This window comes from Salvelinus namaycush, chromosome 12, assembly GCF_016432855.1.
Source record: "Salvelinus namaycush isolate Seneca chromosome 12, SaNama_1.0, whole genome shotgun sequence".
Taxonomy (NCBI): domain Eukaryota; kingdom Metazoa; phylum Chordata; class Actinopteri; order Salmoniformes; family Salmonidae; genus Salvelinus; species Salvelinus namaycush.
The window spans coordinates 42,095,415-42,113,061 of NC_052318.1; the positions used below are offsets into that span (position 1 = coordinate 42,095,415).

At 42.6% G+C, this 17,647-nt stretch overlaps 2 protein-coding genes across 4 annotated transcripts; one reads left to right on the forward strand and one right to left on the reverse strand.

The window, feature by feature from the left end:
• Positions 1-1,490: 1,490 nt before the first annotated feature.
• On the forward strand, positions 1,491-10,055 carry LOC120057258 (histone acetyltransferase KAT5-like). 3 transcript variants are annotated; one of them, XM_039005805.1, is made up of 15 exons: positions 1,491-1,514; positions 1,622-1,688; positions 2,081-2,149; positions 2,317-2,579; positions 4,815-4,883; positions 5,266-5,448; positions 5,560-5,640; positions 6,368-6,433; positions 6,690-6,938; positions 7,083-7,172; positions 7,270-7,410; positions 7,561-7,654; positions 8,463-8,622; positions 8,722-8,803; positions 8,911-10,055. In XM_039005805.1, the coding sequence occupies exons 1-15, from the start codon at positions 1,491-1,493 to the stop codon at positions 9,043-9,045; spliced, it is 1,773 nt and encodes a 590-aa protein (XP_038861733.1). In that variant the 3' UTR covers positions 9,046-10,055. The 3 variants fall into 3 exon arrangements, with proteins under 3 accessions (XP_038861733.1, XP_038861735.1, XP_038861734.1); XM_039005807.1 differs by having other exon boundaries at positions 2,317-2,453; XM_039005806.1 differs by lacking the exon at positions 6,368-6,433.
• Positions 10,056-14,675: 4,620 nt separating this feature from the next.
• On the reverse strand, positions 14,676-15,935 carry LOC120057557 (insulinoma-associated protein 1a-like). The gene has a single exon (XM_039006143.1). The coding sequence runs from the start codon at positions 15,933-15,935 to the stop codon at positions 14,676-14,678; it is 1,260 nt and encodes a 419-aa protein (XP_038862071.1).
• Positions 15,936-17,647: the final 1,712 nt, after the last annotated feature.

The following is a 17,647-nucleotide window of genomic DNA, read 5'->3' on the forward strand; positions in this document are numbered from 1 at the left end:
CGAACATTCAAATGAGTATATGTTACGTTTGGTATTGTTACATAAGACAGAAGGTTACTTATGTGAAAGTCTACCAACCCAAAGGTTGCGTGTTTGAATCTCATCACGGACAACTTTAGCATTTTAGCTAATTAGCAAAAATACCAGCATCACCAGCTTATCCAGCTAGTCGACCAGCCTAACCAGTCTACATTTACATTTACATTTAAGTCATTTAGCAGACGCTCTTATCCAGAGCGACTTACAAATTGGACCACCCAAAGGTTGTGTGTTCAAATATCATCACAGACAACTTTAACATTTGAGCTAATTAGCAACTTTGCAACCATTGTTCCCCCTAAACTGCGTGTATGTCATGACTGCCATGCAAATAAATATCAGCCCGCGCAGAGAATCACAAGAACTTCACTCAGCTTTCTAGAGTTTTCCCACTATAAACGTTTCCCTTTACTGTGGCAATTGTGATCGAATCAATATTAGCCACCTTCAATGCAACATACCGAAACTAAACGAACTATGCAAGACTTAGTATGCACAACTAACTATGCAAGAGATTTTGTTGTAAGCAGAGCGCATTGGAACAGGATTCTATTGCATTGACAGGCACAACTCATGCCTATAGTTTACACGGACTAATGCGCTATAACCAATCAGAGCTGCAGTAGGCTTATATGCAAATAGACCATTGCCATATATGGATTTGTGCCATTCACTGGACTGTTTTACAGCATGAGCTGTCGCGATTATTACGCGCTTGTTTTGAGATCAACGCGAAAGTTGCATGTAGCCACATGCGCACATTTGTTAATATTCTTTGCTAGTTCGTGAATTATTAGCCCAGATACGAACTTCTACAGATGCACCATTGAGAGCATCCTGTCGGGCTGTATCACTGCCTGGTTTGGCAATTCCACCGTCTACAACCGCAGAGGGTGGTACGGTCTGCCCAACTCATCATCGGGGGCACTGACTGCCAGGACATCTACAGCACCTGCTATCACAGGAAGTCCAAGAAGGTCAATCAAGGACCTCAGCCACCCAAGCCACGGCCTTTTCATCCCGCTTCCATCCAGCAATGTCAGTCTGTAATATATATTATTCCGGACTCTGACATCTGACATTGCTCGTTCTGATATTTCATAATTTTTACTTTTTGAATTATGTGCGTATTGCTAAGAATTATTACTGCACTGTTAGAGATAGAAACGCAAGCATTTCGCTGCACCTGTGATAACATTTGAAAATCTGTGTATGTGACCAATACACTTTGATTTGACTATGCATACTACTCGTTTTAGTTTAAGACTGGGGACATGGTTCTTGTGATTATGTACATGTAGCCAGTACTTTTAGTAGTCTTCCGATGATAGTGAAGTAAACGACCAGCATCAATGCTGCGTAAACAATTGACTCCCTCGAACATACCCAGAACCATTGAGCAGGCCATTTTCCCATAACTACTTGCGCGCTTCTATATTGTACGTTCGCAGATGACCAAAATGGCGGATTCGTCGGTGGGTACTCGATAGTCCCAAGTCATTATACAACTACAACGTTTATATCCAGATGTGTACTCTCAACTTTCGTGAATATATATTTTCAATATCTTATCTTTCGACAGGTCGGTGTTGTCGAGGGCTGTAGGCTCCCTGTTCTTAGAAAAAATCAGGAAAACGAAGATGAGTGGCGTGAGTATCGTCCTCTTGGCTACCACTAGGGTAGCTGGCGCAAACGTTAATAGCTGCTTAATAAAACAACTGTCATGACTGAATGTTTGAAAACACAAGCGGCTAGTTACGGTAGTGGCACATAGTAAGCAAAGGCACTGGTGACGTTTAATGGAGATTTCAATTGTTTACTAATTGTCTATCAGTTACGAAAGCATTAACGTTAGCTAGATACATATTTTGATTCTGTAACTATGCTGAAGTTAGCTCCATTTAACGTAACGATGTTGTGTTTTGTAGACAAAAACTTTGCTAGCTAGCTTCGTAGCCAATGTATAAATTCAGATAGCGAAGAGACCCACAGATTGGATAGGTTTCTAGATCTGTCATGTCGTGTGATGTTTTTCTTGCAGCCTTGGCTGAAATTCTCAGTGTGAAAGAGATCCCAGGGAGAAAACTCTACTATGTCCACTATATTGACTGTGAGTATCCTATACTTCATCATGTAAATGTGAGTGTAAAACTCCAACATTGCCATCAGTGATATTGACAGAAGACGCAGATATGTGTAAATGTCAAGTTGGCAAACATTTGACTAGAGATCAACTCAGGTGTGTGTATATGTGTTTGTGCCTCTGCTTGTTTAAAGTCAACAAGCGTCTGGATGAGTGGGTTACGCCGGACAGGCTTGACGTGAAGAAGCTCCAGTTCCCTAAGAAGGAAGCTAAAACGCCCACTAAAAACGGGCTTCCAGGGTCGCGGCCCAGCTCCCCGGAGAGCGAAGTGGTAAGAGCGGCCGGAGCTGGCCCCCAACATACCCCCAGCAGGCCCCCACAGCCGCAAGCCCAGCAGAAGTCTATACCCACCAAAACTTCTCTACCAGACTTTCAAGTGTTGCAACAACAAGCTCAGGTTTGGTAGTAGTGTCTTAAGCCCAATCCTGGCAATTGTACCCTGTTGCTTGCCATCTACATTATAACCAATGTTCTTTTCCTGCAGTTGTGGTTAATACTTAATGCTGAGATGTTGGAAAGCTATTTTTGTTAAACAACTATTCTACTATACAACCCAATTGTTATCACCACCATTTGGTCTGCAGTCTTTTGGAGCTATGATATTTTAGTTAAATTAGACCAATGAACATGATGAAATGATAGACCTGGCAATTTGTGCTTCATGAATCATTTCAAAGATCTGTGAAATGCTACTTCCAGTAGCTTAATTCAAGATTTATATGAAATAACGTTTCTCTGGTCTTGCCTTCTGTTGGCTGATATACAAATGCATTTACATATGTTTTAGCCTAAGGCCAGACAAAATTGATTCACTGTTTAACGGATTTTCCCCCAGAAAAGTGAGGCGAGCAAGCAAAAAAACAAAACAAAAAAATAGTTACGGTGATAAGGAATAACAGTACTTTACCACATTGTGGTAGTCTTAACAAATTCAAGAATAATTAACCATTACATTTTTAATTAAATTAAAATGTTGATGCATAATAATGAGTTCATTACCTGAATGCATCTCTATAGCCTATAGGTGTTATCAAAATATTCATACAAATATGATTAGGCCTCTCATAGACTAGGCCTTGTAGAAAGAGGGTCAATCAAGTTAGGTCTGCCAAATGAATGTAGCATTGGAAATATATACAGAAATCCAGCCATAGAGTATAACCTATCATCATTAAAAAAAAAGTTGTTTATAACATGCACAATTGGAAGCATCAATCTATATAGATCAAGCGTGACTAAATTCGAGCCCAGTAACTTTGCTCACCGCATCCTCCTTCGATTGTCTCGTCTGGCTGCCACGAAAAGCCCCCACCTGCTGATCTGTGTGCGTGCCACTGGCGATGTACTTTACTGGACATGTTAGCTGTTCTCGGCGGTTCATCATCACTTCAAACACATTCCGTCGTGGTGTTATCGGTTGGCCTACTACTACTGGTAGTACCGGTAAAATGTAAGTTATGAATCGCAAATCACCATACAGCTGACACACTTCGATTTCATCGATCATTTTGACACTCAATTTGGTTGTCCAAAATACTATCAGCTTGCACTGCGTCTTTGCTGATGAATACCCTGATCTCTAGCCAGTCAATTGGTTAAATTATATTGTTTCATCTATTAATCGCTTCCGATAGATCTGAAAAATGATGCAATAACCATGGATTTAATTGACTGTTTGTTTATAATGAGGGATGTCCCACGTTTAACCTGGACACATAAATAGTAGGACTTTGCGCTGACTTCTGTCATGAGAGAGAAATTAAACATCTGCACGTCGCCTGCCGGTGCCAGCGTGTGTCTTTCACTGTCCAATCCGAGGCTCGAACATGATCTCAGGCTGTTTGGTCTCTTGGGCATCAACTTGGGAAAGCCTCAAGGGAGAACGGACAGTGCATTATAAACAAAGAGCCGCATACAGTTGAAGTCGGAAGTTTACATACACTTAGGTTGGAGTCATTAAAACTCGTTTTTTCAACCACTCCACAAATTTCTTGTTAACAAACTATAGTTTTGGCAAGTCGGTTAGGACATCTACTTTGTGCATGACACAAGTAATTTTTCCAACAATTGATTACAGACAGATTATTTAACTTATAATTCACTGTATCACAATTCCAGTGGGTCAGAAGTTTACATACACTAAGTTAACTGTGCCTTTAAACTGCTTGGAAAATTCCAGAAAATGATGTCATGGCTTTAGAAGCTTCTGATAGGCTAATTTACATAATTTTAGTCAATTGGAGGTGTACCTGTGGATGTATTTCAAGGCCCACCTTCAAACTCAGTGCCTCTTTGCTTATTATTTTTTTATTTTGGGGGGGGTGTGGAGAAAAGTGAGGCGGGGCATCCATTAAACAGTAATTCAACTTTGTCCGGCCTAAGTTTATTATAAAACATAAACAGGTTTGTATTGTCTTGACCTTTTATTAGGTCATTCTATTTTTAAATCATGTTCAGTCTCTGCAAACTGTATGTTTTTGTTTTGATCTACTCAAGTGTATGCTATCTTGACTGGGTTATTGATTAGGCTTTTATTACAATGTTCAATGAATAACGTAAGTTGAAGTGATAATACAGCGCATTGTTTGAGTGTGACTGTCAGTTAATCCGCCTTCTTTCTGTTCAAATTCAGAGGAAGAGTCTAGACCTCAACCTTCAAACTGCCACAGCTCCTTCCAGAGGCAAAACTCTCCCCACGCCGGTACAGCATCGATTTACCCATTCTACACAGCCATGATTAAGACCTGTTTGGTCCACAAAGTCAGAATGGGTTCATAGCTACATTTGAATAGTAACGACAACAAACACATTTATGTAAGAACTCCTACAGTTGTATAATTCTAAAATGAAGGAGAAACATCTTAAAGTAGGTGATTTCTAGTGATATTGATAACTGTGTGGGGGGGGTTTGTCCCGGACCTAGTATATAACTGTCTGGTCATGTAAAATATAGCTAGAACACCTGTTATGCCTGTGGTGGGGTTGGGATTTGAAATCCCATCAACATAATCTTTAAATATTCATTATTTTCAGTTGCTCCAAAGCTTTTTCTCATGTCTGCCCATTTCTCATCTCTCATACAGAAGAGGAAAGCAGAGTCTGTGTCCCTGGCAACACAAGTGTCCCCGGCAACCCCCGTGCCATCCTTGCCAGGTTCGGTTGAAGCCTCCCAGGCGTCTGTTTACCCTGCTGTAAGGGACACCAACACCTTCAACCTCAAATCCAATGCTCGCGATGACCATGAGCAGCTTACCTCTCTCACCACGGTAAACCAACATTTGATAACTTTGTGTTTCGGTAATGATCAATCGCTAGTCTCCCACTATTACTCTGTTGGTGTTTGATTTCTTAATTCCCCCCTTTTCAAATGATCCCAGAATGGTACTGCCCCTCGCCCCATGCCCAATCAGCCAGGCAGGAAGAGGAAGCAGCCCCCCAACTGCGGGGGAACCGATGAGGTATGGAACACTTTAGGGCTTATGGGCATGGCTTCTTTAACCAAGTCATTATTTGCCCTCATTTCAACTGTAGACCACCGTATCTTCTCCCATCATTCACATTTGTAGAGTAACACACTTTAGCAACATACTGGCATCAACAAGTCATTCTTCTGTTTTTAGAAATTGCGTCAGCATCCTTTTAGCTTGAACACGTCTAAAGGAAAACAGATTTTAATACAGGACAAACTTGTTATGGATGTCACTAATACCCAGTTAGCGATAGGGCCCTTACTATACTAGATTAGCGTTGACTAACAGGATCGTACTTTCCTAGTCCTATACGTTTACCTTTCATGGTTATATGCTTTCAGTTAGACAGTGATCTGAGCAAGTTAATTCAATGTTGGTATCAGCACAAGCACATTTTCAACCATGTTACTTGCAGCATTGTAGCTAGTGATAGTGTGAGAAGGCGAAACTGCATTTTACATAATTGTGTGTGAATTCTGGAATTATTAACCTTTGTGAATTATTGCCTTCCCCTTTCTGTTTTAATGTTAAGATATCCCTCCCAAATTAACAAAGAAATAAAGAACAGGTCAATATAATATATGCAGAAATCTCCCTGGTGACCTTTAACTCCTGAATCTTCCCACATTGATAAAATTAGTATAAACAATAATAATTTTCCTTCCCTCTTAAATCAGTGTCCAAAAGCCCTCGTCCGCTTGTGTTTTTCTGCTAGATAATAAAGGTTTTCCAGTATAACAACAGCCCTCGATGTGCCAATGTCTATCTGCAGCCAGGAGAGGTCCGTCTCATTTCCTTTTCATTGCCTGTTTGCCTGTCTCTCTTTGTTTATGGAATTATTTTAAAGGTTATGGCCTTCAATCAGACCTTTGGTATTTCATGTGAAAGCTTTGTAAGGAATGCTCCCTATTTTTAATCAGTTATTTCATCTTTATTAGTTGCCTTTTATTTTGACAAGATTCTAAGCGATGTATCAGATAATGGAATAATATCATTCTCTTCCTTTCTGCTGCTCCCTTCCTACCATCTTGCATCAGGACTCGCAGGACAGCTCTGATGGCATCCCCTCCACCCCTCGCATGACTGGCAGTCTGGTGTCAGACCGTAGCCATGACGACATTGTCACGCGTATGAAGAACATTGACTGCATTGAACTGGGCCGCCACAGGCTGAAGCCCTGGTACTTCTCGCCCTACCCACAGGAACTGACCACATTGCCTATTCTCTACCTCTGTGAGTTCTGCTTGAAGTACCTCAAGAGCCTCAAGTGTCTGCAGAGGCATCTGGTGAGACACTAGATTGGAATATCTCAATGAAATGTATGTAACACCAATACAAGAGCCAGAGGGGAGAGGGTTGCTGTGCAGTCGTAGTATTGCGTTTGAGCTGCAGAACATGTCATCACGTATTATTCTCCTCCTCTCATCCAGACCAAGTGTAATCTTCGGCATCCACCTGGCAATGAGATCTACCGCAAGGGCACCATCTCCTTTTTTGAAATAGATGGCAGAAAAAACAAAGTGAGTAATGTCCATGATCCTCCCTGCTGCCTGGTCACACCTCGTCACTGTAATGAGTTTCTCGCTTAACAACTCTTGTTTCTTTCATGTTTGCCAGACATACTCTCAGAACCTGTGTTTACTGGCCAAGTGTTTCCTGGACCACAAGACGCTGTACTATGACACAGACCCCTTCCTCTTCTACGTCATGACAGAGTACGACTCCAAGGGCTTCCACATAGTGGGCTACTTCTCCAAGGTACATTAAATGCTTCTTATCACCTGGTGCTTGCAGTTAAACCCGTTGCTCATGAAGATAAGCAATTATACTGTGTAATACTTGACATTACAACCAACCCTTTAGACATGTTGAAAATGCAGCTGACTTACTCTCTTTTTCTGTGCGCAGGAGAAAGAGTCGACGGAAGATTACAACGTGGCCTGTATCCTCACCTTACCTCCCTACCAGCGGAGAGGCTACGGCAAATTGCTCATTGAGTTCAGTAAGTGAACCAGTAAGAAGTTATTGACTTTAAAACGTGGATTTTAATTTTGGATCTAGAGCGTTCAAACCCACTGGCTCCAGGTCATCTATAAGTCTTTGCTAGGTAAAGCCCCGCCTTATCTCAGCTCACTGGTCACCACCCGTAGCAACACCCACCCGTAGCACGCGCTCCAGCAGGTATATTGCACTGGTCATCCCCAAAGCCGAAACTTCCTTTGGCCGCCTTTCCTTCCAGTTCTCTGCTGCCAATGACTGGAACGAATTGCAAAAATCTCTGAAGCTGGAGACTTATATCTCCCTCTCTAACTTTAAGCATCAGCTGTCAGAGCAGCTTACCGATCACTGTACCTGTACACAGCCAATCTGTAATAGCACACCCAACTACCACATCCCCATATTATTACACCCTCTTGCTCTTTTGCACCCCAGTATCTCTACTTGTACATCATCATCTGCATATCTATCAGTCCACTATTAATGCTAAATTTTAATAATTTTTGCCTCTAGGGCCTATTTATTGCCTTACCTCCCTACTCGTCTACATTTGCACACACTGTACATAGATTTTTCTATTTTTCTTTTGTGTTATTGACTGTGCGTTTGTTTGTGTAACTCTGTGTTGTTTTTGTCGCACTGCTTTGCTTTATCTTGGCCAGGTCGCAGTTGTAAATGAGAACTTGTTCTCAACTGGCCTACCTGGTTAAATAAAGGTGAAATAAATAAAAAAGAAATCTGTACAAACAGTGTGTGTTAAAATGTGGCCATTCATTATGCCATAACTGAAGGTGTTGTCTTTTGGTCATCAGGTTATGAGCTGTCTAAGGTAGAGGGGAAGACGGGCACACCAGAGAAGCCTCTGTCTGACCTGGGGCTGCTCTCCTACCGCTCCTACTGGTCCCAGACCATCCTGGAGATACTCATGGACCTCAAGCCTGACAATGGGGAGCGGCCGCAGATCACCATCAAGTACGCCTCTGTCCTGTTGTTCTCCCAGCTTGTTCTCTTTTATAGCTCAAGCTGCTGTTATTTCTGTAACCTAATATCATGCGTCTTGTGTATTTCCAGTGACATCAGCGAGATCACCAGCGTGAAGAAAGAGGATGTCATATCTACACTTCAGTACCTTAACCTAATTAACTACTATAAGGTGAGGGATACTAGTGCAGGGAACAGCACTTCACTTTTTTTTTTTTTAAATGAAAGGGCAATCTTGATCAGCATATTTGAACCTCTTCTCTCCCTGTGGCTTCTCAGGGCCAGTATATCCTGACTCTTTCGGAGGACATAGTGGAGGGGCATGAGAGGGCAATGCAGAAGCGTCACCTGCGCATCGACTCCAAATGCCTTCACTTCACCCCCAAGGACTGGAGCAAGAGGGGCAAGTGGTAGGACCCTATCTGGTTCTCCTGGTCTCTTTCTCTCTTACCGCATACTTTCCTGAAGCACTCTGTGTGAAGAGCACCACACAGGTCTCCTCAGAGAGGATCAAAGATTTACAAATGAACAAGAACTGTGTTTATATTCAGCCTCATTTTTCTGAATCATGTCCATCCTCCTATTGCCCTCACCAGATTCTCTCTGTCATTAGCAACAGTAGATCCATTTGCTTAGTCTCAGTAGTAGGAATGGTCATCTATTAATGTTGGATAGGTGACTCCTACCATCTGTTTCTTTGCCTTCCTGGTATTTGTCTTACTCAGCTTTCAACACTCTTGGACTAGTCAGTAATTAGTTAGTTATTTTCACCTACAGAAGCACATAATACTATTATTGTTTTGGATGTGATCTTGAATAATGACTGCACATATCCACAGTCTCATTGATCCAACGCACTATGAGAATTACAGATCTAACCCCTAACTGCTTGTGAACAGTAGTAATTGTATATACTGTGATATATTGTTTTATAAAGGATTTTTTTAAAGGTGTGATGCATTTCTGTATGTTAAATGAGATGTGCGGGGATGCTCAGTACAGAAATTAAGCCATGTTGAACTCTTACAAGAATGTATATTTGGATACCTGTACAGTTGTCTGTCCTTTAAAAAAAAATGGAATGTAAACTAACACGTTTGGCACAATAGCGTGCCATTTAAGTTAATGAGACTATTTACTGTACATTTGTGTCTGTTCATTTGTAACAAGTGATTCATACTTTGTTATTGTGTTCAATGGTTAGACAGCTATTCTATTTCCCTTCATATTTAAGTGTAAATTCTACATAGAGTCGTCTTCTCTTTGTAAGTGGTTTAGAGTTAAGGAATGGGTGATTCAAATTGTTGTATTAGATGTTTGGCTCTATATTGAAAAAGACTATAATTCTGACCAACAGATGAGATTTGATGTAAGAGCCTTACAGAGAGATGGCTTTACACATCTAATAAACCAGGACACTTTTACTGTGTTTCATGGCTTTAATGAGTTATCAAATGATAAAATCTGACTGAGTTGTCATCACTCACATGGAGAAATATGGTTTCCTTTAAGTTTCACCCATGTTATTTCTCTATTTGTGGTCATTCCCCTGAATGTCCTCATTTGACTGAAAAGGAGGTCAAAACAACGTAGTTTAGGGACTGAATCAGAAGATCTATTCCTGGGCTGTTTAGACATTCTTAGGCAGCAGACACATACATTTATATGGAAGTAAAATGTATCTAGTGTGCTCTGCTGTCTTTGTACACAAAGAAAAGAACGCTTAGTCTCTTACCTCTTTCCATACTTATTGTCACTGTAGGTCAATTTGAGGAACTCAATTTCATAGAACTCTCGTCTGTGGTTTACTGGAGCTCTATAGGCAGGTAACGTGAAGGGGAGACAGTTCGGTCTTCTGCCTATTGGTTGCATTTAGCCTCACCCACGTGCTATGGGAGCCTTTTGAAATTGTAGGACCAACCTAACTTCTTCATTGACTGCATCTCGTCCTCATATAAGCTCAGCAAAAAAAGAAACGTCCTTTCACTGTCAACTGCGTTTATTTTCAGCAAACTTCGTGTAAATATTTGTATAAACATAAGATTCAACAACTGAGACATAAACAGAACAAGTTCCACAGACATGTGACTAACAGAAATGGAATAATGTGTTCCTGAACAAAGGAGGGGTCAAAAGTAATAGTATCGGGTGTGGCCACCAGCTGCATTAAGTACTGCAGTGCATCTCATGGACTGCACCAGATTTGCCAGTTCTTGCTGTGAGATGTTACCCCACTCTGCCACCAAGGCACCTGCAAGTTCCCGGACATTTCTGTGGGGGAATGGCCCTAGCCCTCACCCTCCGATCCAATAGGTCCCAGACGTGCTCAATGGGATTGAGATCCGGGTTCTTCGCTGGCCATGGCAGAACACTGACATTCCTGTCTTGCAGGAAATCACGCACAGAACGAGCAGTCTGGCTGGTGGCATTGTCATGCTGGAGGGTCATGTAAAGCACAGAGTTGAGATTGCCTGCAATGACAACAAGCTCAGTCCGATGATGCTGTGACACACCACCCCAGACCATGACGGACCCGCCAAAACGATCCCGCTCCACAGTACAGGTCTCAGTGTAATGCTCATTCCTTCGACGATAAACGCGAATCTGACCATCACCCCTGGTGAGACAAAACCGCAACTCGTCAGTGAAGAGCACTTCTTGCCAGTCCTGTCTGGTCCAGCGACGGTGGGTTTGTGCCCATAGGCGACGTTGTTGCCGGTAATGTCTGATGAGGACCTGCCTTACAACAGGCCTACAAGCCCTCAGTCTGCGGACAGTCTGAGCCCTGATGGAGGGATTGTGCGTTCCTGGTGTAACTCGGGCAGTTGTTGTTGCCATCCTGTACCTGTCCTGCAGGTGTGATGTTCGGATGTACCGATCCTGTGCAGGTGTTGTTACACGTGGTCTGCCACTGCGAGGACGATCAGCTGTCCGTACTTTCTCCCTGTAGTGCTGTCTTAGGCGTCTCACTGTATGGACATTGCTGTTTATTTCCCTGGCCACATCTGCAGTCCTCATGCCTCCTTGCAGCATGCCTAAGGCACATTCACGCAGGGACCCTGGGCATCTTTCTTTTGGTGTTTTTCAGAGTCAGTAGAAAGGCCTCTTTAGTGTCCTAGGTTTTCTTAACTGTGAGCTTAATTGCCTACCGTCTGTAAGCTGTTAGTGTCTTAACGACCGTTCCACAGGTGCATGTTCATTAATTGTTTATGGTTCATTGAACAAGCATGGGAAACAGTGTTTAAACACTTTACAATTCTTTATTCTGACATTTCCCATTCTTAAAATAAAGTGGCGATCCTAACTGACCTAAAACATGGAATTTTTACTAGGATTAAATGTCAGGAATTGTGAAAAACTGAGTTTAAATGTATTTGGCTGAGGTGTATGTAAACTTTCAACTTCAACTCTAGGTTATTTACTATAGGTTATTTACATCCATTGAAGTGCTATGATGAGAAATCAAACAGGGGTGGTCGGTCTGAGTAATGAGTTAAGGCTGGAAGACACTCAGCATCCTACCGGATGGTACGCAAGACCCGGAACGCTCAGATGGTCTAAACCCCTTTGAAGATTTTGAGGAAGACTGTGGATGCCTGGCCTCCACTGGAGCTCCCTACTCAGACTCAATGAGTGGCAGCAGTAAGTCAACAAGGCTCATGATAATGATGAAAAAGTCAGAGGGAGAGAGAGAAAGATAGGCAGAGTTCAGAGGAGAAAAATAGAAAATAGGTGAAACAGTGGGACACTCTTGTTGTTGTAAAACATTGGTGAGGGTTTTGCGACTGCCCCCAATGCAAACAGCTACCAACCAGGTCATATCAGGGGTTTTTGAAGTAGAGTCGACCCCAGACAAGCATTTTCAAGCTTTCAGCACACATTCCATTAAATAGATTACCAGGGAAGCAGGAACTGGCTTGTTGTGAGCCTACATAACAGATCATGAGTGATGATGGTCGTACAGTAGACATGCAAACACAACAGTGTGAGAGGTTTTATGACAGTGTGAATTGTAAATACTGGATTCTGAAGTCATTCTTCCATGTAAAAGTAAAATGTTGTAGGTGAGTATGTAAGCTAAGTGAGTGCTCACAGGGTTATGGGGAGTCTTGACCTTTCCAGTCACAGCCTGTATGTTAGTGACGGTTGACGTTCCATCTTGCACTCCAGGCTACACACACACACACACCGCAGAGAAGAGTACCAGAGTATCATGAAAACATGATCAAACCTGTAATCTCTTATTGTAACAACCTCTAATGCTACTGATGCCATGGCCACCAAAAGGGTCATAGTGGGGAACCTTGAGCACTTTCTGATGGCAGCACAATTATATATTGTATTGCTAGACTTAGAGGAACTTAATTTGTCCCAGGGGAACATTACTTCATGCCATTACTACTTTATCTTCACAACAATTACCAGTTTCATTACAAACACTTGTAATTAAGGCATCTGTCAAATATTCATGAATACAAACAAGAAACTAAGCATTTACCCGATTGTCTGGGAAAATATGAAACCTTCAGCATGGAGGTATGGTACAGAAAGCCACTGGAATACATCAGTGCTTCATCAGGATTTATTTATTCTCAACACTTCTTTGACCATTCCTTCTATTCCATGCATTCAATTCTACTCCACTATGCTCAAGGAGTAGTCTTTGCCTTTGGCAAATGACAGGAGTGGCAAGGATTGGAATGTTAGCAAAAAAGACTGGTGTCCAGGCTACTCAAGGAGGGGGGGAGTTCCCTTTTCTGGGGCGTAAAGCAAGCGGCAGCAATTTGTTTTTGTACCACAAGGGCGCGTGATGATACCAGTGTAGCTTACAACAATTGTTTTCAGTTGATATGAGAGGATCTCTTGCGGCCAAAATGGATGAAGGACTCTTCCCTGGCTTTTTATAAGAAGCCATTTCAATTCCAACCATTTACATTTATTTTGGAATAGCGTTAAAAAAGTAGGGCCTACTTATGTGCCAGATTTCCAACATATTTTGAAATGGTAATATGGCTACATTTTCAAATGGATAATAGGCTAATCACTACGTTTTATGAAAACGTGCGTATTTTCGTAAATATAGGCAAAATACTTATTCCTGACTTTTTTTTTTACCATAAGAATGCCCCTTCTGTCTGTAGAACGTATTAGAATTTAATAGAACGAATTTCGTATTATTCTGTTCGTAAATACGAGACACTCCATTTAGTATGATACAGTATCATATACATTTTAGTGTCCAGGATTACGTGTACTATGTTGTTTATAGTCTATAAGACTAGGCTGAACTAAAGACTAACAGTTATCATATTGCACCTTGCCCCGCTTCCCCTGAACTTGAACCTAATGACCACTGTCAAGGTCGATGCATAAAGTTGGAAATTGATTTGTCGGTTGGGCACATTCTATATCAAATGGGGACATGGCATTGACCATGTTTTTCAATTGTCTATCTATCATATCACAAGTAGACCTGATCCATCAACTCTACATAAAGGGCATATTTGGGGATTTGGTGTTGGCATGTATGGAAAGTAGATGTTGCAGAAATGGATGTAGCCTAACAAAAAGTAAACACATTAAGATATTTTATATAATAAATACACAATTGCAGAGTAGATTTATATTTTATTATTTTAGGAAGAAGTCGGCATGATAGTATTGTGTTTCAAGGAAAAGTATGACAATTTGGTCAGAGGTCATTTGAGGCAATGCGTAATTGTTTTTTATGTCATTGCTCACATCAACCCAGTCAAAAGCAACATGATTAATACAAATCTGGGCAGATAAATAAATAAACAAATACATTATTAAATTAACAAATCAATAAATATCAAATAAATAATCGATTATAGATAAATATACATTTGTAAAAAATAAAATAAAAAAAGAGAATACATTTACACAAAACTGTACTATTCAGGAGGAACATTTGTGATTTCACATCAAAGAGGTTTGTCCGTTTGCGAGGTGAAACAAATGTTTACAATAACTCTGTCCAAACGGAATGAAGTCATTAATGCCGAAGCAAAAGCCTGAGGTCATTAAATAGTTTGGGACAAAACTATCACCTGTCTGCGCTCCGTTGGGTGATACTTGTTGATGTGTCTGGTGAGGCCAGGAGAGGAGAAGAAATTATCCCCACAAAATCGACACGGAAACACCTCTCCTGTCACCTTTGTGATGCGCTCGGTCCCTGCGTATTTGGCGGAGGGCTGGGGTGATTCCCGGCCGGACTCGAGCGGGCAGCTGTGTTGTTGGTCTGTGACTATGGCCAAAGGAGAGGAAGGAGTCTGATTCTGGGGATGACTAGCTGCTTTCCTGTTGTGCAAGGCCAGGTGTTTCCTCAGGTACGCTTGTTTTCTAAATTTCTTTGAGCACTGTGGGCAGCTGAACATAATTTCTTCATCAGAGCCCGAGTCTGAGGGTGGCGTGGAGGGTGGGAGCGTATATCTGACTGTTGGTGTATGAGGTCGACTCTCCTCTCTTTGTGACGAGACTCTCTCCACTTGGAAACCCTTTGGCTTGTGCCAACGTCGGTGGGAGGCCAGGTTAGCGGGACAACTAAAAACTTTGTCACACTCGTCGCAGCGATATTCGACTCGGACGATGCGAGAGCACTTGTGGAAAGCCAAAGTTAGAGGGTCCGCGTACCGCTCCTTGCAAAGCTGACAGATGAACTCTCCAAGCGGACTACTGGTGTTGGAGCGCTGCTTCACCTCATCCTCTGCCTCCTCCGTAATGCGCAACCCGAGGACGGGAGATGTGGTTACCTCATGTCGGACGCTGGACCTCTTCTCTTGGTTTGGGGAGCTTGAGGACTTGCGCTTTTTAGAATTAGTATGGGGAGATCTGGCGTTGGAGGAGGCAGGCCGCTTCACTGCTGCATATTTAGCATTCCCGCACATGGTGTCCAGTCTGGTGGTCATCTCCGGAAGAGACGGCGACACTGGGGAGCCATCAATGGCGAAGCTTCCCAAATTTGCCTCTGGAAAGGTATCTGCTGGAGCAGGAGAAAGAGAGCTGAGCATTTGATGAGCGGCGTCCGCTGGTGGGTACTGATATCCCTCGCTGTCAGGTCGGGTCGGGCTCAGCGAGGGCGCGCAGTGAGACTCTGACATTCCACCGAAAATAACCCGGCTCGGAACTCTGATAAAGTTGTGGCACACCGAGGGCTGTGCATGAACCAGGGCATTCTCGACTAGCGGTGAACAGTTGGCGACCAGCGCCAAGTCCTCCTCGCGCATCCTGTATGAAACAGGACCAGCCTTTTTAGAACGTTTTATAAGGAAACCCTTTGGCATGGTGACTGTCAGAAAGCACACACGACGCGTTATCTTCAACCTCAATACGTTTTCACTGTTAAAGTCGAGGCCAGGGATTGTAAAGAGGCGTGCGTAATCGTAATGCGTCCTGTTCTCTCTGCGGTACTTGTCCACACTGGCCCTCTGTCGTTTGTCTCGGTCTTTATAAAGGCCCCAAGCTGTCATTGTGCGTCAGTTAGGACGCAGATGGCAGCAGTCCAGCCGTCAATAGAAAGGCCCGGCAACATGATCCAAAGGGAGTCTCTGAGGAGCACAGCGGCAGATGTCAGCCTCCCACATTGCCTAGGCCCCTGTCTTCCCCCGCCCCACTCCCACCCCGACCACTTGCCCCGTCCTTGACGGTTCCTAGCCATTATGTAGATTACACAGAGCCATACCACACTTATCCAGCCTTTATCTTCCCATGTCCTCTGAGACTCTATTCAACACACACGTGCCACAGCCGTCCGTCCATTCATCGAAACGCACGAATCAAGAGGAGGGGAAAAGTGCCTGCGGGGAGTCAGGTTTGTGTCAGTTTGGGGGCAAAGAAGCAGAGCAGACGAGGCACAGCACCAGTGAATCTAAGCAGATCAGTGTTCAATGCTCTGCTCAAATGCACCTTAGCCTACATTTAGGCGTCCAGGGGCATTCAACTATTTGAACATGTTAATTTCATTTAAAAAAAAGTGTGATTCAACATTATGAGAAGAAAAAGCACACACAAAATAACTCCATATGATTTGTTCGGTCCCTGGTGTGAAGGGGATCCTAATTATTTTAATAGGCGTCATCAACTCTGCCTCATCGTTGGGGCAAACCAGAACCCAGAACCAATATCCTCACTATCAAACGTCTCGACTCAACAATGGAAACAGTCTGTCGTGTCACTGTCAGCGAAATTAACAATTTCCATCACATGCCCACAATCTGGCGTAAAAGCACATCACATATACAGACCCACCCAACCCCCACCTTTCTAAAACTAAATATTATTAGTGATACATTTGGAATAGCAGCAGGGCTATCTGCATCAGGGTTATATTGTAAAGGCCAACAAAACGGTTGAAATCAATCAACGGTAACGGTCACAGACCAAACATCTTCCTGTAAACTATGGAGAGAGGTAATGTTGGCTCTTAAACAATGCACATAATTTTAAGAAGTCAGTTGCATTGATTAATGTTTTGTAGCTTCTTTTGGGCTTAACACCAACATTTTGTGTATGCATATTGTCGCAATTCTATAAGTTCCTGAAATAAAAGGCAATAGGATATGTTATTGCAACATCCCCATTTCCTGTTTTGATAGAGATATTAGGCCTGTCAACTCAGGCAAAATAATACATTTTTACCTGTTTTCTTATAGGTCTACTTTTCTTTAGCCTACAACTTGTCACCACTGATTTAAAATAGACATCAGATAATATTGTTATGAAAAATAAGCATGTCCCATGCAGAAACAGACATTGTCTTGTCCTCCGCAGCAAACTAATTTGGAATATGCTCAAGGCGCACACCCACAAACGCACGCACGCACGCACGAACACACACATCCCCCAGCCGTTGTGCGGTGTCGCCCAACCGGTCTGTTGTCTCCGGGGAGCGTTGATTGTTATTGGATTTTTTTTCGTCCTTTGGGGATAGGAGACAAAAAAAAGTTAGAGCGCGAGAAGGATTGCGGTATGGAGGGGCGAGGGGCGTGTATTTGTA